The sequence below is a fragment of the Pleurodeles waltl genome, chromosome 11, assembly GCF_031143425.1.
Source record: "Pleurodeles waltl isolate 20211129_DDA chromosome 11, aPleWal1.hap1.20221129, whole genome shotgun sequence".
NCBI classification, from domain to species: Eukaryota; Metazoa; Chordata; class Amphibia; order Caudata; family Salamandridae; genus Pleurodeles; species Pleurodeles waltl.
In genome coordinates, this window is record NC_090450.1 from 545,214,346 (window position 1) to 545,235,968 (window position 21,623).

Below are 21,623 nucleotides of genomic sequence, written 5' to 3' on the forward strand. Positions count from 1 at the left end.
TAAGATAGCATGTTTGAATGCATCTGACTATCCATCTAGCAATGCCTTGTTTAGAGATAGGATTTCCTATGTGTGGTTTTTGAAAAGCTATGAACAGTTGTTTTGTTTTCCTGATTAGCTTTGTTCTGTCAATGTAATACATTAGTGCTCTTTTGATGTCTAATGTATGTAGTGCCCTTTCAGCCACAGAATTTGGTTGTGGGAAGAACACTGGCAATTCTACTGTTTGATTTAAATGGAATGGTGAGATTACTTTTGGCAGAAATTTTGGATTTGTTCTTAGAACTATTTTATTGTTGTGTATTTGAATAAATGGTTCTTGTATGGTAAATGCCTGTATTTCACTTACTCTTCTGAGGGATGTGATTGCAATGAGAAATGCGACCTTCCAGGTTAGATATTGCATTTCACAGGAATGCATGGGTTCGAAAGGGGGACCCATGAGTCTTGTTAAGACGATGTTAAGATTCCATGAAGGAACTGGTGGTGTTCTTGGTGGTATAATTCTTTTTAGCCCTTCCATGAATGCTTTAATAACTGGTATTCTAAATAGAGACGATGAATGAGTAGTTTGTAGGTAAGCAGATATAGCTGCGAGGTGTATTTTTATAGATGAAAAAGCGAGATTTGCTTTTTGCAAATGTAGTAAGTATCCTACTATGTCTTTAGTAGAGGCATGTACTGGTTGTATTTGATTGGCATGGCAGTAGTAAACAAATCTTTTCCACTTAGATGCATAGCAGTGTCTAGTGGAAGGTTTTCTAGCTTGTTTTATGACCTCCATGCATTCTTGTGTGAGGTCCAAGTGTCCGAATTCTAGGATTTCAGGAGCCAAATTGCCAGATTCAATGATGCTGGGTTTGGATGTCTGATCTGTTGTTTGTGTTGTGTTAACAGATCTGGCCTGTTGGGTAGTTTGACATGCGGTACTAGTGAAAGGTCTAGTAGAGTTGTATACCAAGGTTGTCTTGCCCATGTGGGTGCTATCAGTATGAGTTTGAGTTGGTTTTGACTTAACTTGTTTACTAGATATGGAAGGAGAGGGAGAGGGGGAAAAGCGTACGCAAATATCCCTGACCAATTCATCCATAGAGCATTGCCTTGTGATTCGCGGTGTGGGTACCTGGATGCGAAGTTTTGGCATTTTGAGTTTTCTCTTGTTGCGAACAAATCTATCTGGGGTGTTCCCCAAATTTGAAAGTACTTGTTCAGAACTTGGGGGTGAATTTCCCATTCGTGGACTTGTTGGTGGTCTCGCGAAAGGTTGTCTGCTAGTTGGTTTTGTATTCCTGGAATAAATTGTGCTATTAGGCGAATGTTGTTGTGAATCGCCCACTGCCAAATTTTTTGTGTTAGGAGGCACAATTGTGTTGAGTGTGTTCCTCCTTGTTTGTTTAGATAATACATTGTTGTCATGTTGTCTGTTTTGACAAGAATGTATTTGTGTGTTATTATGGGTTGGAAGGCTTTTAACGCTAGAAATACTGCCAACAGTTCTAGGTAATTGATATGAAATTTTGTTTCGTGTATATCCCATTGTCCTTGAATGCTGTGGTGATTGAGGTGTGCTCCCCACCCTGTCATGGAAGCATCTGTTGTTATAACGTATTGAGGCACTGGGTCCTGAAATGTCCGCCCTTTGTTTAAATTTTTGCTGTTCCACCATAGAAGCGAGAGGTATGTTTGGCGGTCTACCAACACCAGATTTTGAAGTTGACCCTGTGCCTGTGACCATTGTGATGCTAGACACTGTTGTAAGGGTCGCATGTGTAGTCTTGCGTTTGGGACAATGGCTATGCATGATGACATCATGCCTAGAAGTTTTAGCGCAAATTTTGCTTGTATCTTTTGGTTTGGAAACATAGCACTTATTAGCTTGTGGAATGTCTGCACTCTTTGTGGACTTGGAGTGGCAATTCCTTTTGATGTGTTGATGGTTGCTCCTAGATATTGTTGTGTTTGACACGGTTCTAGGTGTGATTTTGTGTAGTTGATGGAAAACCCCAGTTTGTGAAGGGTTTGTATGACAAAGGTGGTGTCGTTTGCGCATTTTTTTACTGTGTTGGTTTTGATTAGCCAGTCGTCTAGGTAAGGGAACACATGTATCTGTTGTCTCCTGATGTGTGCTGCTACTACTGCTAGACATTTTGTGAACACTCTTGGTGCAGTTGTTATTCCGAATGGCAACACCTTGAATTGGTAATGTATTCCTTTGAATACAAACCGTAGGTACTTTCTGTGAGAAGGGTGTATTGGTATATGAAAGTACGCATCCTTTAGGTCTAATGTGGTCATGTAATCTTGCTGTTTGAGCAGTGGAATGATGTCTTGTAGTGTGACCATGTGAAAATGGTCCGATATGATGTAGATATTTAGTGTCCTGAGATCTAATATTGGTCTCAATGTTTCGTCTCTTTTTGGAATTAGAAAGTACAGGGAGTAAACTCCTGTGTTTTTTTGTTGTACTGGTACTAATTCTATTGCATCCTTTTGCAGTAGTGCTTGAACTTCTAGTCGTAAAAGTTCTAAATGATGTTGTGACATTTTGCGTGTTTTGGGGGGGATGTTCGGTGGGAAGTTGTGGAATTCTATGCAATAGCCATGTTGGATTATTGCTAATACCCAATTGTCTGTTGTAATCTGTTGCCAAGATTGGTAGAATTGGCTCAGTCTTCCCCCCACTGGTGTTGAGTGAAGGGGTTGCGTGACTTGAAAGTCACTGTTTCGGTGGAGGTGTTTTTGGAGTCTGGAATCTTCCCCTACTCCTTGGGAATTGACCCCCCGATATCCCCTGAAACCTCCCCTTTGGAAGGAACCCTGATATGGTGTGGTTCTTGATTGTTGGCTGGTGGTGTCTGTGGGTTGGCCACGAAACCCCCCTCTAAATGGAGTTTTTCTGAAAGAGCCTCTGCTCTGCGGGGAGTAGAGTGCGCCCATGGCTTTGGCCGTGTCTGTGTCCTTTTTAAGCTTTTCAATGGCTGTATCCACTTCCGAGCCAAACAGTTGTTTCTCGTTGAAGGGCATATTAAGGACAGCCTGCTGGATTTCAGGTTTGAAGCCTGAAGTGCGTAGCCAAGCGTGTCTCCTTATGGTGACAGCAGTGTTGACTGTTCTTGCTGCAGTATCGGCTGCGTCTAGTGAAGAGCGGATTTGATTGTTTGAGATCGTTTGTCCCTCTTCCACTATTTGCTGCGCCCTTTTTTGGTATTCCTGGGGAAGATGGTCTACGAGAAGTTGCATCTCGTCCCAGTGTGCGCGGTCATATCTGGCCAGCAGCGCTTGTGAATTTGCGATGCGCCACTGGTTGGCTGCCTGTGACGCCACTCTTTTCCCTGCCGCGTCAAATTTTCGGCTTTCTTTGTCCGGAGGTGGGGCGTCGCCAGATGTATGTGAATTTGCTCTTTTGCGAGCTGCCCCTACTACCACAGAGTCGGGTGGTAACTGCGAAGTAATAAACACTGGGTCTGTGGGTGGTGGTTTGTATTTCTTATCCACCCTTGGGGTGATGGCTCTTGATTTTACGGGCTCCTCAAAAATTTGTTTTGCGTGCCGTAACATCCCTGGTAGCATTGGGAGACATTGATATTGGCTATGTGTAGCCGAGAGGGTGTTAAATAAGAAATCATCCTCTATAGGATCGGAATGCAGTTGGACATTGTGGAAGTCTGCAGCCCTAGCCACCAGTTGCGAGTATGAGGTACTGTCCTCTGGCGGTGACGGCTTTGTGGGGTATGACTCGGGATCATTGTCCGGCACTGGGGTGTCATACAGGTCCCAAGCGTCTTGATCCTGATCGTCATGACTTATGGTAGTTTGCGCTGGTGAGTGCATTTGTGGCGGTGTTTGTGCCGGCGATGCCTGTGGAGGAGAGGGCGGAGGCGTGACTTTTTTAACCACTTTGGCTTGTGGTTGTGTGTCATCCTTTGGAAGTCCGATCCTTCTTTTCCTCATGATTGGGGGAAGGGTTGATATCTTCCCTGTATCTTGCTGGATGCACAGTCTCTTTTGTGTGTAGTCCGATTCTACACTTTGGAGCTCTTGTCCAAATTTGTGCATTTGGCCACTTAGTCCTTGTTCCTCTGAGTAGGATGAAGGTGTGGTATTTTTCGGCGCCGAGAGAGAATCTTTTTTCGGTTTCGGCACCGACAGAATTTTTGTTCCTTTCGGCATGGATTCTCGGTGCCGATGTTTTTCGGTGCCGGTATCTTGTTTTTGTCTCTCGGAGCCGCTTTCTCGGCTCCGAGGTTGCTCCATGGCGGTCCCTCGACCGGAGTCGGGTGTCTTCGCTATGGGCGTGCCCTTTTTCGGCCCCTTCGACGGGTCGCCTGATTTATGGGTCGAGCCATGGCCTGTTGGCAGTGGCGTCCCCTGGGCTTTCGGTTTGTCGATGGATTTACTTTTCGACGTCTTACTCACAGTTTGTTGCTGTTGTTCGACGTCGGAGTCTCCGGATTCTGATTCCGGAACCGAGAATGTTTCCTCTTCGTCGTCGAAACGTTGTTTTGTCGACGTGGACGCCATTTGGTGACGCCTGGCTCTTCGGTCCCGGAGTGTTTTTCTGGACCGGAAGGCTCGACAGGCTTCACAGGTATCCTCCTTGTGCTCGGGGGACAAGCACAAGTTACAGACCAAGTGCTGATCTGTATAAGGATACTTACTGTGACATTTTGGGCAGAAACGAAACGGGGTCCGTTCCATCGGCTTCGATGTCGCACGCGGTCGGGCCGACCAGGCCCCGATGGGGGATCGAAACTGCCCCAAAGTCTTCCGATGATCGGTGTCGATGTACCTAACTATCCCGATACCGAACGGAACAATACCGACGCTTTCTTCCGAGATTCTGACTAACTTTCCGAACCGAAACACGGAGCGAAAAGGAATACGTCCGAACCCGACAGCGGAAAAAAACAATCTAAGATGGAGTCGACGCCCATGCGCAATGGAGCCAAAGAGGGAGGAGTCCTTCGGTCCCGTGACCAAAAAGACTTCTTCGAAGAAAAACAACTTGTAATACTCCGAGCCCAACACCAGGCAGCGGACTGTGCCAAACATGTGTATCTGCAGCAACATATGCCATCGAACATATATATATATATATATATATATATATATATATATATATATATATATATTGAGAAATAGGCATAGCAAAGGTTAGAAAATAGTGCAACTAGCAATAACCAATAGTGACCCTAGGGGGAGCACAAGCCATATACTAAAATAATGGAATGCGGACAAGGTACCCCCACCTAGGTAAGTAAAATGTGCAGAGGGGAGCTGGGAGTACTAGAGAACGACAAAGGTAAGTAACACAGTACCCTCCAGCGACCAGGAATGCAGGAGTAAAACAATGGCTTTTCCCCAAACCATCCAAAAAGAGGAAAAGAAAAAAAAGAAGACACCCAGAGTAGACTGCAAGAAAACCAGTGGTGGATTCTTGCTGAAAGAAGACCTTTGGAGAGAGAGGGGACCAAGTCCAAGATTCACAATGGAGTCCAGGAGGAGTAGGAGGTATTACCCACTGAGCGGTGGATGCAGTAGTTGGTTGACGGTACTGAAGAACAGGTCAGTACTGCAGCCCTGGAGCCGCAGGAGAGTTCCAGATGGATGCAGAAGATGTCCAATGCTGGAAGGAAGATTGCAGATGGGGGTCGGTGCAGGATTTCCACCAACAAGCCTTGGCAAAGGCTAACTGGCGGTTAGTGGAAAAGAGGTGCTGCCGGGGACCAGCAAGGCCCAGAAACACTCAACCCAGGAGGGGGAGTCACAGGGGACCCTCAAGAGTCGCAGAGAGTCTACAGGAGCAGAGGCAGCAACCGCAGGAGTCTCACTGGACGGGGAACCAGAAGTCACAGAAGTAGCCCACACAACATTACAAAAGCGGATCCCACGCCACAGGAGAACCACGCGGAAGGTTGTGCTTTGCAGGTTGGAGTGCTGGGGGCTGGAGCTACACCTCGCCTGAAGATCCCTTGGAGGAGATGCAAACAAGTCTTGGCAGCTGCAAGAGATGCAGTGCACGGGGCACTGTCCTGCGTGGGAAGGCAAAGGCTTACCTCCACCAAAGTTGGACAGCTGGCAGAGAGGACCAAGAGGACTACTCTGGACCACCACATGTGATGCAGGATCGACACAGCTCAGCAGGAGAGGGGATCCACGTCGCTGGTTGTTGCTTGTTGTAGATGCCTGCAGTTGCACGGACATGACTCCTTCACTCCAAGGGAGATTCCTTCTTGTGCAGGCTGAAGAGTAGCAGTCTTCTGTGGATGCATGGCGGGGAAACTGTGGCAAATATGGCATGAACTCTGGATACAATGTTGCAGAAGAGTCTCCTCGTGGATCAGAAGCTTGTAGGTTCCTGGAAGGTCCATTTGCGGTTCCGGATGCCAGGACTCAAAGCAGAGGTTGCAGAGGAGCCCTGCTAGAATCTTGCAAGGCGAATCTGAGGACCCCACCCAAGAGAGAGACTCTAAATAGCCATGAAAGGGGGATTGGTCACCTAATCAGGTAAACACCAATCAGGAGGGGGCAGTGTCGACACCTGCCTGGCCACTCAGACGCTCCCAGAGTTCCCTGCTAACCTTAGTATCAAGATGGCAGAACCCAGGGACCCTCTGGAGGAGCTCTGGGCAACCCCTCCCAAGCCAGTCACACCCATTTCCAAAGGGAGCTGGTGTTATCCCTCTCCCAAAGGAAATCCTTTTTTCTGCCTTCCTGGACTTGATAAAATCAAGCAGCAGGAGTGCAGAAACCTGTCTGAGTGTGGCAGCAGCTGGGCTGCCCAGAAAACCCTGTAAGACTGGTAGTGGCAATGCTGGGGGTCCTCTAAGGAGCCCCTGGAGTGCATGGAATCATACTTCCAGTACTTGCATTAGTATTGGGGTATGATTCCGACATGTTTGATACCAGGTTCGGAGTTACCATTATGTTGTTGGACATAGGTAGTGACCTATGTGCAGTACACAAGTCCAGAAAAATGGGGCTGAAGTTCTTGGGGGCCCCTCTGCTAGTGCAGGGGTACCCTCACACACAGGTACCTGCAGCCTGCCTTCTGAGCTGAGAGGGCCTACTTTAGGGGTGACTTACAGTGACCTGGTGTAGTGACCTATAGTGAAACCGGATGCATGCACCTGGTTCATGCAGACTGCAATGGGAGGCCTGCAGGACCCTTTGCATGGGCTCCCTAGGGGTGGCAGAATAACTGCTGCAGACCATAGGGATCCCCTGGGACTCCAATGCCCTGGGCACCTAGGTACCATATACTAGGGACTTACAGAGGAGGACCAGTGTGCCAAAAGTGGGGCGAAAAAGGTACAATTTAGACGAGAGAGCAAAGCTACTGGGGTCCTGGTTAGCAGGAACCCAGTATACACAGTCAAACACCGTCAAACATACTGACAACAAACAGAAAATGGGGGTAACCAGGCCAAGAATGAGACCACTTTCCTACAGCGCAAAACTGCTAAGCTACTTGTAAGTATTTACTGCACTCTAAAGATTGAACTACAGTGACTAACTGAAAAATGATTAGTTCTGGTTTCCCTCACTGTGTTGGTTACTTATTGGTTGTTTTGGTACTTCTAAATGCTTATACTTGCTCCTTCTCTTATTGCCGACTGCTCTGTGTCACAGCAACCCAGTATTGAGATAAAGGTTTTATTAAAGAACCTAACTGTACAGGATAGATTGTGTAAATATTACATAGTAAGGTCTCACAATCACACCACATAATCCACTTTCCCACAAGGGCCCTGCATAGGGCGCAAGGGCTGTTTCTGACAGTAGGCAAGACCCCCATGAATATCCTTTGAACTTCCAGTAGTGATGGTGAAACTCATGCGCTGGAAAGGTGAGACACAATGAGCATGCCATAGCAAAGCTGGAACTGAAGCTTTTGAACACAGAATTTGTCTTTTCACCAAAAGGTCAGGAGCCACCAAAAGGAATGTCAATGGGTATTCCTGCTCGTCCGCTAAATGTTCTTTGAAAAGCATCCACTCATGGTACCATACTGTAGCTCACAGTGTGTCCAACATGACCTGTCTTTTCTAGACCATGTCTCAAGAGTTATTTGGATGCATCTTGTCTACCTTGGATCTCCTGAGCAAAGGAGTTTCAAAATTAATCAGGAAGTGCTGGCAAAATCCCACTAGCCACATTCCAGAGGGCGAGTCTGGGCCATCCCAGCAGTCTAACAGTGTTAAGAGACATACAGCCAAACTGGCTGGAGAAAAGACTTTTCCTGAAAGTGTCACTGCATTTTGCATTCATATCTGGAGATCCAGTAAGGAATGCATTGGGATCCACCTAACTAGTAGATGCCTGAACTACCAAGCTCTCTGAACTCAAGTTTGGGGTTGGGAGGTCAAATCGCCTGGGCAGGCCTACAACACCTAGCTACTAGGTGACTTAAAAGTGGGGCACAAGATGGCTTGGTAAGGTCACCATCAAAGTTTCTGTTAGGGCCTCACTGATGGGCAGTAAGGGTTCTGAGGTTGCAGGCCCACACTGTATTATCTCTGTCAACATATTTGTCTTGATTTCTATTGCTGGTAGTTCTAAGGCTAGCCCATCCCTGTTCTGTAGACTATCATCTCTGTGGGGGGGGGGGGTTCTTTCAAAGGGTAAGTGTCAAATCCACTAGTGTTCTTCAAATCTAGGTAACGGCCAGAGTAAACAGCGTAAGGCACTGGCATTAAGAGAGAGGCTGCAGATCCTCCAAAGTAGGTGGCTGTGCCTTGGTGACCTCAAAACCAGACATAGGCCTGGTGAGGGCTGAACTTACTTCCTGATCAGAGACTGGCACTGGAAGCAGATCTGGATTTTGAATAGGCCTGGTGGTGGTCAGCACTGAGAAGGTCTCTTGTGCAAGAGTGGTGGCAATGGCCAGCGCTGGGAAGGAGGTTGGCAACAGCAATATGACAGATTTAGGGCCAGATGTTTCAAAGGGCTATACCTATTCTGTGTATATGGGAAAATGTGTTGGTACACGTAAGAAGTTGGCTCTGTATGTGCTATTTCAAAGTAAGGAATAGCATGCACAGAGTCCAAGGGTTCCCCTTAGAGGTAAGATAGTGGCAAAAAGAGATAATACTAATGCTCTATTTTGTGGTAGTGTGGTCGAGCAGTAGGCTTATCAAAGGAGTAGTGTTAAGCATTTGTTGTACAAACACACAGGCAATAAATGAGGAACACACACTCAGAGACAAATCCAGCCAATAGGTTTTGTTATAGAAAAATATATTTTCTTAGTTTATTTTAAGAACCACAGGTTCAAATTCTACATGTAATATCTCATTTGAAAGGTATTGCAGGTAAATACTTTAGGAACTTTGAATAATTACAGTAGCATTTATACTTTTCACATAAAACACAAATAGCTGTTTTAAAAGTGGACACTGCAATTTTCACAGTTCCTGGGGGAGGTAAAGTATTGTTATTTTTAGCAGGTAAGTAAATCACTTACAGGTCTCAGTTTTGGGTCCAAGGTAGCCCCCCGTTGGGGGTTCAGAGCAACCCCAAAGTTACCACACCAGCAGCTCAGGGCCGGTCAGGTGAAGAGGTCAAAGAGGTGCCCAAAACACATAGGCTTCAATGGAGAGAAGGGGGTGCCCCGGTTCCAGTCTGCCAGCAGGTAAGTACCCGCGTCTTCGGCGGGCAGACCAGGGGGGTTTTGTAGTGCACGGGGGGGGAGACACAAGTCCAGACAGAAAGCACACCCTCAGCAGCGCGGGGGCGGCCGGGTGCAGTGTGCAAACAAGCGTCGGGTTCTCTAGGTTTCAATGGGAGACCAAGGGGTCTCTTCAGCGGTGCAGGCAGGCAAGGGGGGGGGCTCCTCGGGGTAGCCACCACCTGGGCAAGGGAGAGGGCCTCCTGGGGGTCACTCCTGCACAGAAGTTCCGTTCCTTCAGGTGCTGGGGGCTGCGGGTGCAGGGTCTTTTCCAGCCGTTGGGAAATTAGAGTTCAGGCAGTCGCGGTCAAGGGGAGCCTCGGGATTCCCTCTGCAGGCGTCGCTGTGGGGGCTAAGGGGGGACAACTTTGGTTACTCACGGTCTTGGAGTCACTGGAGGGTCCTCCCTGAGGTGTTGGTTCTCCACCAGTCGAGTCCAGGTCGCCGGGTGCAGTGTTGCAAGTCTCACGCTTCTTGCGGGGATTTGCAGGGGTCTGTAAATCTGCTCCTCTGTAACAAAGTTGCAGTTCTTTTGGAGCAGTGCCGCTGTCCTCGGGAGTTTCTTGTCTTTCTTGAAGCAGGGCAGTCCTCTGAGGATTCAGAGGTCGCTGGTCCTTTGGAAAGCGTCGCTGGAGCAGGTTTCTTTGGAAGGCAGGAGACAGGCCGGTAGGTCTGGGGCCAAAGCAGTTGGTGTCTTCTGTTCTTCTTCTGCATGGGTTTTTCAGCTCAGCAGTCCTCTTCTTCTTGAAGTTTCAGGAATCTAAATTCTTAGGTTCAGGGAAGCCCTTAAATACTAAATTTAAGGGCGTGTTTAGGTCTGGGGGGTTAGTAGCCAATGGCTACTAGCCCTGAGGGTGGGTACACCCTCTTTGTGCCTCCTCCCAAGGGGAGGGGGTCACAATCCTATCCCTATTGGGGGAATCCTCCATCTGCAAGATGGAGGATTTCTAAAAGTTAGAGTCACTTCAGCTCAGGACACCTTAGGGGCTGTCCTGACTGGCCAGTGACGACTCCTTGTTTTTCTCATTATTTTCTCCGGCCTTGCCGCCAAAAGTGGGGGCCGTGGCCGGAGGGGGCGGGCAACTCCACTAGCTGGAGTGTCCTGCGGTGCTGGAACAAAGGGGTGAGCCTTTGAGGCTCACCGCCAGGTGTTACAGCTCCTGCCTGGGGGAGGTGTTAGCATCTCCACCCAGTGCAGGCTTTGTTACTGGCCTCAGAGTGACAAAGGCACTCTCCCCATGGGGCCAGCAACATGTCTCTAGTGTGGCAGGCTGCTGGTACCAGTCAGCCTACACAGATAGTCGGTTAAGGTTTCAGGGGGCACCTCTAAGGTGCCCTCTGGGGTGTATTTTACAATAAAATGTACACTGGCATCAGTGTGCATTTATTGTGCTGAGAAGTTTGATACCAAACTTCCCAGTTTTCAGTGTAGCCATTATGGTGCTGTGGAGTTCGTGTTTGACAAACTCCCAGACCATATACTCTTATGGCTACCCTGCACTTACAATGTCTAAGGTTTGGCTTAGACACTGTAGGGGCACAGTGCTCATGCACTGGTGCCCTCACCTATGGTATAGTGCACCCTGCCATAGGGCTGTAAGGCCTGCTAGAGGGGTGACTTATCTATACTTGCATAGGCAGTGAGAGGCTGGTATGGCACCCTGAGGGGAGTGCCATGTCGACTTACTCATTTTGTTCTCACCAGCACACACAAGCTGGCAAGCAGTGTGTCTGTGCTGATTGAGGGGTCTCCAGGGTGGCATAAGACATGCTGCAGCCCTTAGAGACCTTCCCTGGCATCAGGGCCCTTGGTACCAGAGGTACCAGTTACAAGGGACTTACCTGGATGCCAGGGTGTGCCAATTGTGGATACAAAAGTACAGGTTAGGGAAAGAACACTGGTGCTGGGGCCTGGTTAGCAGGCCTCAGCACACTTTCAATTCAAAACATAGCATCAGCAAAGGCAAAAAGTCAGGGGGTAACCATGCCAAGGAGGCATTTCCTTACACAGTCCCAGTATGTTTTTTTCTGGTCTAAGGAGGACATGGCTTGGCAGTTGAGGCTGAACTGGTATCAGGGGACAACGGTAGGAGCTGCATTCAGATCTGTGCCATCTATTTAGAAGATACACAAGGTTGCTGCAGAGTTCAATTGCTCCATATGCCTCTGCTATAAAACATTCCTGATCCAGTCTTGGGGCTATGGAGAGTCAAAAGGCAGGAAGGTGTGGTTGAAAGTATCCATGAGAAATATAATTGCTTAGCTTGCCAATCGAGAACATTCTAAAACGTCTACACAGCTAAAAGACAATAGTAGTTTGCTTACCAAACCAATTTACTGCCTAAACACAACTAGATAATAATCAGGGATGCCTCCTCACTTCTCAACACATTTCCTCTCTGAATTTGTGGCACCCAGTGAGTATCCCAATGAACACCACGGTGCTATTTAATCACATATGTGCAGACATGCCCAACATCCATATTAAATTAGTAACCATAATACCACAATTTACAATTTACCCTTTAAAAATCCTGCTAATCACACCTTCTTTCACCATTCTATATTCTCAACCCCGTCACATTGTCACCACTCATCTAGACATGGTCCATGAACCACTTGAAGCTACCTTCCAAAAATATTTATTTCTTCCTTCAATTACATTTCAATATTCAAGCACAACATAACAAATTTGCACAAGTGCTCTCAAATCACATCTCATCTATTGTACAGCAACCTGAACCATGTCGTCTGTACACCTTTCGCCTTGCTGCCTTATGACCATAAACCTGGATTTGACCTATCACTTGCAACTTCACGTCACCTGTACACCTTCGGCCATGCGGTCTCATGATCGTAAAGTTGGATTTGACCTATGACTTGTGACTTCAACCCCAACATGTGTATTTCTGCACACATATTGCAAGAAAATGGTTACTGTAAATCCCTGGTGATACAAACAGGCTCTGAGGACACTATCTTTTACTCTGGACAATGTTAAGATCATATTAAGTCATTTGAGACTCACTCAAAACTTGCAAGCTCTATCAATCACCTATTATCTCCACCACATCCACTGATCACACATATTTAAGTCAATTATTTTACAGTTCATTCCACCCCAACCCCTCCCTAAAAAGACATCAATAAAAGAATAGGGCTTGGTACATTAAAAGAGGTGAGGGAGCCACTGAAGACTCAAGCTAAGCTCAAGAGCCAGATGACTGGGGTCTGGCTCAGTTTGAGGCCTTCTTAGACTCTTAAACCCAAAACAAGGCGATCCATTTACAATCGCACCTCATTCTCGAAGCGCATAACTGTCCCCCACTACCTGTGCAGTAGATAAGGGGCTTGCCAGCAGCACTGCGCCTGAGTATTTTTAGATTTTTTATTACAGCCCCGGGGAAGGGATGATGCAGATAGGGTGACTAGGAAGATGCTACGGAGTGCTCCGAATAGGTTGCACACAACAACCTATTCATGATCAGCCCCTCAACTGCCACCCCAGTAGAAGAAGGTGGTCAAAAACTTAAGAAGCTGAGTATGTTTAACACATTTATCTATGTGAAGGTCTTTACCTTTGCAGGATACTTTGTTTTGCTAATATTTATAATTGCTGTTGTTGAGATGTCGACCTTCTCCTTATGCTGCCCTGTTTGTTAAGCATAGGAAAGTCAGTGGCAGCGAAACAAAAAGATAGCACGTTGTGTTCCCTTAATTAAGTACTTCTGAAAACACTATTTGAGACAGCACTAATTAATGTGTAACGCATGTATTTATCCGACATGGAGTACTAATTCAGCTACTGGCAGAAACGAAGAATTCCCCTTCAGTGTTAAATGAAAGAGATGATACCCATCCAGTGGCTGAGCTGTACAATGTGTAATCAAGAAACTTGGGATTCAAATCTCGGCCTCCACACTTCACAAAACTGTGTGATCTTATGAAATCACTTGATTTCCTTGTGCCTCATTTTAATTGATAGTCAAATTTTTGCCGACCTTGAAATTCACTGAGTAAGCACGCACTAGGGCAGTCCAATAATTCCCCGGGAGAATGGGTATGTGTAAGCAAAACATATATAAAGAGCCCCCCGTAGGACTACTTTTACAGTAATAATATAGTTAAGGCTTGTATCCAGTAATTTATTTTACCACACTGTTTTTTTCCAATACTAAATCACACAGTGATAAATGTTCTTTCGATTCATTGAGGGTTAGAAAGCACACACCTACAAGGCCACATCAATTGCCAAGTCCAACAGTTCATGAAGAGGCCTAAGGTGAATCAACCTCTCAGCCCAAACACAAAGTCTCTCTGATTTTGGAGTGTGCTGTCTGACCCTCCTTGTACTGAAAGAACATTTATTAGTGTGATTTAGTACTGAAAATCGAATTGTGTTAAAATAAATGTCTTTATGTATTGCATACACCTGACAAAGAGTACATATTGAAACAAGTAAAAACTGTTTTTCTCTTCATAAAGTAATTTTACGTGGATTGTATTAAGATGTGGCCAATCTTTCCACTGACGGATACTAATGTAATTTATTTTCTCTTTCAGGAGCATCGTTATACACTGAAATGAAATTCAGGATGTGTGCTATAAAAATACCCCAATTGTGTAAGGTTTAATAGACAATATAGCACCACACAGATACAATATTTATACGGGTCATAAATTCAGTGCACAAACTGGTTTACTCATGACAGTATTGTTGGGGCACTGCCTGTGGAAACAAATTAAGCTATTTGTTTTAATAATAAGGTGCACACAGTGATATAATCTGTGAAAAACAAATGTTCACGAACAAAATGTATTACTATTAATTTGAAAGAGACTTATTCATATTTTAGCTTGACAATTGTTGCATAATTTATATGGCATACGTTTTGATGGCTTGATTTGTTCTTTGGCTCTTAGAGCAAAGCCAGGATTCCTGGCTTGGCCCTCCTTACAAATGTCATGGCGCCATCCCTACACAAACTTCTCGCCAACCACACTTATTCTCACACTCTTTCTCCTAAATACTGAATGGATTGCCTTCTACAGTCTTACTCCCAACCAATCCTCAAAAGACCTGCTCAAGTCTATGTTTCCATACACCTTTGTTCAACGGAAATTGCACTCATGTAGCAGACTTCATCCCCACTGCTCATCATAATCACCACGTTTGTGTTCACATACTCTTAGATTAGCTGCTGCTTTTGACACTATTGATCCTTATGCACTACTATCCTATCCATGCTTAGCACACAAATGGCACTTTGACAACTCTTTCTGGCTCCGGGGATTCCACATTATCCGCATCCAACTCGCTTCCTGTATATTAACCTCAGGGCTCTGTACTTGGCAGTTTGTTTTCCGCCCTCTTTAAACCACCTCTCTCAGTTATATTATCCCCTCATTTGGGTTCTCATACTATCTCTACACAGTGAGATATTTTTCTCACTTTCAGTTTTCAGGCCTTTCCTTCAGTAAAGAGTGTCGGTCTCACGGTCATCCCTCTCAGAAAGGCTCTAAAGTCCCTCATGTTGAACTCTACCTGAGTAAATCCACTTTCTCTCCTTTCCTCCAAATGTTCTTGAATACCCCAACAACTAGAGTCACTGAAGAACATTATCAAGTTGTGAACATACGCAAAATCAACCCACACATCCTATTCAGCACAGTTAAAACACTAACCAAATGTCTAACACTCATTAGACTGCACTACTGAAAATGTTATTTACTGGGTCTCCCCAATTTTTTTTTAACCTGCTTCACGTCTCAAACTTTGCCACCAAAACAATGTACAGTCTTTCCTTGGCATACTCCTACCACATCATACAGCTACGAGCTGACTGGTGAAAACCAGGGTGACATACAAGCTTTGAGCGTTGTACATAAAGCAATAAATGGCATAGTCTTCCTGTGTATTTCAGATATGATACTCAGCTAGACTTCAACCTGGAACCTTCCACGGTTTAACGTCCTAGTTACATTAAGCCACACGTACAATTTGCAGACTCCTATCTTTTAAGCTTTGAGGACCTATATCATCAGCCAACTGTGCAAGCGTCTCCCTCCATAAGTACAAAAAGGCATTAAATTGACATCTCTAACTACTGGAAGACAACATTACTGATTTCATTCACCATAAATCAATGTAATATGGACATTTATTCCGGTACGTATCATATTACATAAAGATGTATACTTAGATTTTTCTGTCGTCACCAAATAAGTTCATAAAGTTGACACAAATAATGCACAACACAAATGATCACAGACATAAGCACAATTTCCAAGATCAAGCAAGTTAAAACTAACATTTGCTGCCTTCTCATTGCATGAATTAGTCAATACGCAGCTGCGTCCCAAAAAAAACTGAATACACAAAGTGCCTTTCTATACGATAAAGAGTACAAATTAACTATAATATCTTACCAGGAGGTCGCTATGTGGGATGGACAGCAGGAGTTTGATGAATGTCTGCAAGGCATTGTCGAGTGCGTCATCACCGTATAGACGGAATACTCCAAAGTTGACGTAGCTCCCGCTTAGTGCAGCCTTCAGCATGGAGAAGCAAATAGAAATCCCCTTCAGTTTTAGCGCATACAGCTGATCCTTGGGCACCTCTCCAAGTGTTAGAACACGATTTCCTGTAGAAACACAGAGATAATCTCACTGAGGTGGCACACAAAGCTTGGGGAGCTTCCCTAGTTGCAACATGTAATCACCTTCATATTCTGAATAGTCCTTTTTCATAGTGTAAACAGTCGTTATTGGAGCACTGGTTGAGCTCATCGATCAAATTCTAAGTGATCTGGATTCAAAGGATTTCCAGTTTTGATGCAAATGATTTAACACAATCAGTAGTGCTATTTCTACTCAGTGCATATTTTGTTACAAGATGGTTAGTACAGGCGTTTTGGTTGGTTTCTATGTACTCCCAATGGTAGTGTCAGATAAGACATGTGGCACAAAAAGATGAAGATATCAGTCGAAGATCATAAGAGGCGGGGAAGACCAAATTAGAAAGCTGATCGATTTGTCATTTCTATCAGAATTAATCCCCAGGTCTGGTTAGAAGCCTTAGAAATGTGTAAAGTAGAAGCACCTTTCATGCTTACACTGTATCTGCTTTTAAGATCTATAAAAAAAACTGTTGGTTAGTTTTAATATTTATTTAAAAATGCATGCTCTGCAAAATCCTGCCAAGTAGTGCTCGGTCAGGGTCAAGTATTTACTCACTGAAAAAAAAAAAATCAATCCTTTCGGAGTCCGCCTAAAAACGTATGCATTCAGGATCCAGTGACATTGACAGACACATCAAACGCCCCTCTGTCTTGTGCATTTAAAGCCTCTACTGATAATAAGACAAGTAGGTAACATGTAAATATGAAATTAGTTGCTTACCTGTAAGGAAAAAGTTATGCAGCTGTAGAATTAGTTCAGCTTGACGTTTTTTTGGTCACTGAACAAAGATGGGCAGTGCCAGCCCCCTAGGACATTGAACATAAGCCTACAATGCTCCAGTAATTGGTGGTCATATTAAAATTCAGTTTTCCTTGTCTTGATTACCTGTGTCTTGCAGTGACTTTCATTGCTCTGGGGTTTACCATTTTGTTAACTAGATCCATTCACAGGCGAAAAGGATGGGTGGCATGAGACTCCATAAAAGCTTAAAGCTGCAGAACTATTGTTACCGGCGAGTCTTTTTTCTTTTTGCAGCATGAATCTTCTCTAGATTCAAATGCTGTTTATAGACTATATAGTGATATTATAAGCTTTTTAGGGGAAGATAAGTGTTGGTATGGTTGCCAAAGTTGTTTTACAACAGCTTGTCCCACTTGTGCCTTCCCTGTTTGCGTGGATATCTACACAGCAGTGATTTGTGAAACAGGGGATTTTAAACATGTAGCGGCCATGCATATATATTATTGAATACAATCACTAGGAAAGTTTTTGTGGCCCCTTGCTGGAGTATGCTCTTGGTTTATTGTTAAGGGTCTTTCCACTGAGGGTGTAGCAAATTTGAAAGAGACAATTTTTCCCTACAGCAGGAGCCAGAAGCCACAAAAACTGTCTAGTTTTTTTACTTTTGTTACTTGTAGGTAGTACAACTGCCCTCCCTTCTTCCCTCCCTGTGCAGTGTCTTTTCTGTGTTTTGGAGTGTTGAAAGAAAGCAGGTTGTTGGATTGATTGGTTCACTTAGAAATGTTACACTGCCTTTGGGATGAAGGGGTCAGTTCCCATACTTTCCCTAACATTTGTACCTATGACGGTATGATCCTTGGGTAGTCCGTGTTTGAAGTTTTCACCCTATGCAGAGAAGAGATTGTAATTAAGAAGGTTATTTTAAAGTTCCAGGAACAGTGAGGCCTATCTTCTACAGGGGTTCAAATGAATGTTTCATGAGCCAAGTTGAGGTTCTACATCGGTAAGGAAGCAGACCTCGATGCTGGAAACTTTTTTCACTCCAAGAAATAATCTTTTAATTACTGGTGTGGTGAAACGGTTTATCCAAGAGGTATCTCTGACACATGCAATTAAAGCAGAGAGATGACTTCCAGGCTGTTAGGCTGTCTGGTTCTGGATTCACCAACTTCCCCTTCTACTGTCAACAGGTTATGAAATTCTGGTATTTTCATCATCCTGCTGTCTGTCGTCTCTTCTATGTCCCAGTACTATGCCACACAGGACCACTGAGCTATTAGGATCAGAGTCATGTTGGCTAGTTTATTACCACTGTATCAGTAGAATTGGGGACAAGGTGTAGGCATATATCACTGGCCAGTCCATTAAATGAGCATTCTTTTGGGATAGGTGGTGGGGATTCCTGGATGTGAAGGATTGGCGTTTTTAATTTGAAGGGGTCTGTGGTGTTCACCAAAAAAATAAACTCTACAAATAACCCTGGATGGTAAGTGTCAAATGAATGTGACATTCTCTATAAGGGCACTAAACATTTTGTTATGTGGCTTGGAGGCAGGTTTTACTGACTCTGCTCAAATGTGTCAAAAAGGAGGGAAGGGGAATGGCTCACCCAGTTTGTACAGAAATGCAAAGCACAAATCATGTCTAGAATATGAAGCATTTCCTCAGCTCAGGACACATGCAGTCTTTAGAAGAAAGAGTGACTAGGTTCCACATTATGATAGAAGGTAGACAGCATAATAAAATGTAAGCAAGGAAAGAAAAATGTGGAGCTACATTGCACAAGGCATTAAATTGTCACCATAAAGCAATAGCTAAATAAATGTTGAGGAGTATGTTAGACTGGGAAGAGGCGGTAACTAGCATAAGAGGAAGCTCATTAACAAGACCCGTGAATGGGTTTTATAGTGCAGTATCAGTGGAGAATACTAACCCAACTGCAGTAGCAAAATGCTCTGCTCAAGATGGATTGGGCTCATCACTGAGGAAGAAAACAAATGCAAGAGGCTGGTCAGGATAACATTTTCTGGAACCGCATGCTAGTTGTCTGCGCTGGGAGAAATAAAGTGTGTGACTAGCTCTCTTACATCCTGGAGCCTTTTTGGTATGCGAAAGGGCCAAGGCCACCTGATGTCCCCAGTTGCTCCAAAATATTGCCTGTTCCCCACTTCAAATTGTAGGTATTTGTAGCAGGCATACAGAAAGGAGGTTTGAATAAGCAGCCATCCTGCGGTTTCCCATGCACAGCCGGTCATCCTATTTGTACTGCGGCCAGAAACTGGGCCAGGTAAGCAACCTAAGTTCATCAACAGAGGAAATATGTTGACATCTTTGAGATCAATAGTAGTATCTCTCTCCTACCCTTTTCAATGCAAGGAAATAGAAGTCATAGAAGCCTTTTAACTCTGGGGTACTGTCTATCACCATTTGGTCTCGTAGTCTTTAAACCTCTTATTAGGTTTACCCAACACAGCTTCAGGACTTAACTGACATGAATATGGGGGTTGTAATTGTCCTGGGACACAAGCCTTGTGAATAACTGAGAAAACAGTAATGATGGGACAACTCTGTTACATTTAAAGGAAAGAAAAACTTGCGGTCTGCAGTCACATAGAAGGGCTATTGTTAATGGGCCTGCCTTTGTCCATTTTGAAAATTCCACCACTGTATCTTCTCCGTTACAACTAAATCTTTGCAGTGCCCCGTTCCCTGTAACCACTGCCCTAGTAACCATTCTTGGATTGGTATAATACAGATTCCTCCATGTGGTATTATTATCGGTATCCATGGTAACAATTCCCTGCAATTGCATCACAGTTCTCGCTGTCAGAGACTGCCCCTTCTGGTATAGGTGAGCTTACTCTGTTGATGCTAGGGCTCTGTTTTGCGGAGGGAAATCCTAAATTACTGTTTCAGTCCACTTAGGCCTACAGGGTCCAGCCAGATATCAAACTGGGGTAAACCATCAATGCCAAGTTGGAATTTGCAGTTCCCAGCACACTACATCCACATCCTATGGGATTTCAGGTAACTGTGATATTTCTCTGCCTCAGCTCATTATCAGATGCTAGATATTTCTCCCTCCCTACTGGGTCAAGGGAATAACTCTTTTCCCCAGCAGAGGGAACAAAGGTCTCTACAAACAGAAGAAACAGTTATCAGTGACTGACCCATTTCTTTGGAGAGGAACAGGGTGTGGGGGAAATCTACATGAGACAATTAGTCACACTGCACCAGGACTGGGCCAGCCCAGGCCCTCTAGAACAAAGGGGAGGGGGTCAGGCCTCTGGAGCCAAAATAGTAGGGACTCACCTTTAAAGTTTTGGAGGGAAGGGTTCAGGCAGTGATGACAGCTATGGGCGGAGCTGAATCCTTCAGAGGCGCTCTTTCCAGAGTAAACTTGAAGTTGTCATGTTAGGTTGTCCCAGAATACTGTGCAGGAGGATTGAGGCATGAGTAGAGAGATGGTGTGGTATCCTAGGATTGGCATGGGATACCCTAAACCTTTCCGTAAAAAAACACCTACACAAGGGAAAGACTGTTGGGAGGACCCTGGACCAAGGAGGCAAAGATGGCAGAAAGCATGCCCAGCTGGAAAGAGATCACATGATGCCCATAACGATGAGCGGCTGCGGGTATGGGTGCAGAGGTGTGTTATGGCGTCCGGCGTGTCATTCACTTCTATAGAAAATGGTCAGGTCAGGAAGTTGCTGCTAGTTGGGACTGGAACATCAGTCCAGGGGAACCCACAGGGGGGCTCAACCTTTAAGTTCCTCTGGCACTGGGGACACCATAGGACCACTTCTCCTTGGGCTGCAGTGGTGTCTTTTGGCGACGGGCCTGGTGCTGGAGTGACTGCAGTTGGAGGAGTTGAGAGGGGCCCACAGAACCAGACTGCACGTGTGGACTGGGGGTCCAGTCTGACCAAGGCAGTAAGTAGTCTCAGGTCTCACGAGGCTGGAAGACGTGGGGACACCCTTGGTCCTCTTCTCTTCGGTCTGAGGTAAACGCATGCAGAGGTGTCCTGAGGCGTTGAGTCTTTGTCTCCAGGTCACTCATGGCTGCAGGGGAGTCTGCAGAAACAGGCTGCAGTCCCCATCGGGAATTCCTTAGTGGGTGAGCTTCATCTCTAAAAGGCCTGGGAACCACGTTGACACTGTTGGCCCACTTCAGCTCGGGCTAGGCAGCTCGGGTGCAATGGTGATGTCGGCTGCAACCAGAACCCAGTTTCCTACAAGTATGTGTCTAATAAATAAACTTATGTTTTTTTAAAAGAAAAAGCACTAACTTGACAATTTATTAAATGCTGCTGCTGCGGGCAGTAAGTTAACATTGCCAGCCCAAGAACACCTCCCCTGAGTAGGCTTTGAATGGTTCTACTTCGCTAATCTGAGAGGGTCAAATGCTGCAATGGGTTAATTGGTTCCTAGCAAGACAATTGTGGACCTATTACTTGTGAAGGACTCGCATCATTCACAACTAACAACCCAATTTTTTTTACAGATATGATTCAAACTCTCTCATCCACATC

At 45.2% G+C, this 21,623-nt stretch overlaps 1 protein-coding gene across 4 annotated transcripts in view; it reads right to left on the minus strand.

Moving 5' to 3' along the window:
* Positions 1-21,623, minus strand: part of XPO7 (exportin 7) — a 659,915-nt gene that overhangs the window by 248,489 nt on the left and 389,803 nt on the right. For all 4 annotated transcript variants that reach the window (XM_069213992.1, XM_069213990.1, XM_069213989.1 and 1 more), the window contains one exon: positions 16,100-16,314. In XM_069213992.1, the coding sequence (XP_069070093.1) occupies positions 16,100-16,314 (215 nt within the window). The remainder of the gene's footprint in view (positions 1-16,099; positions 16,315-21,623) is intronic.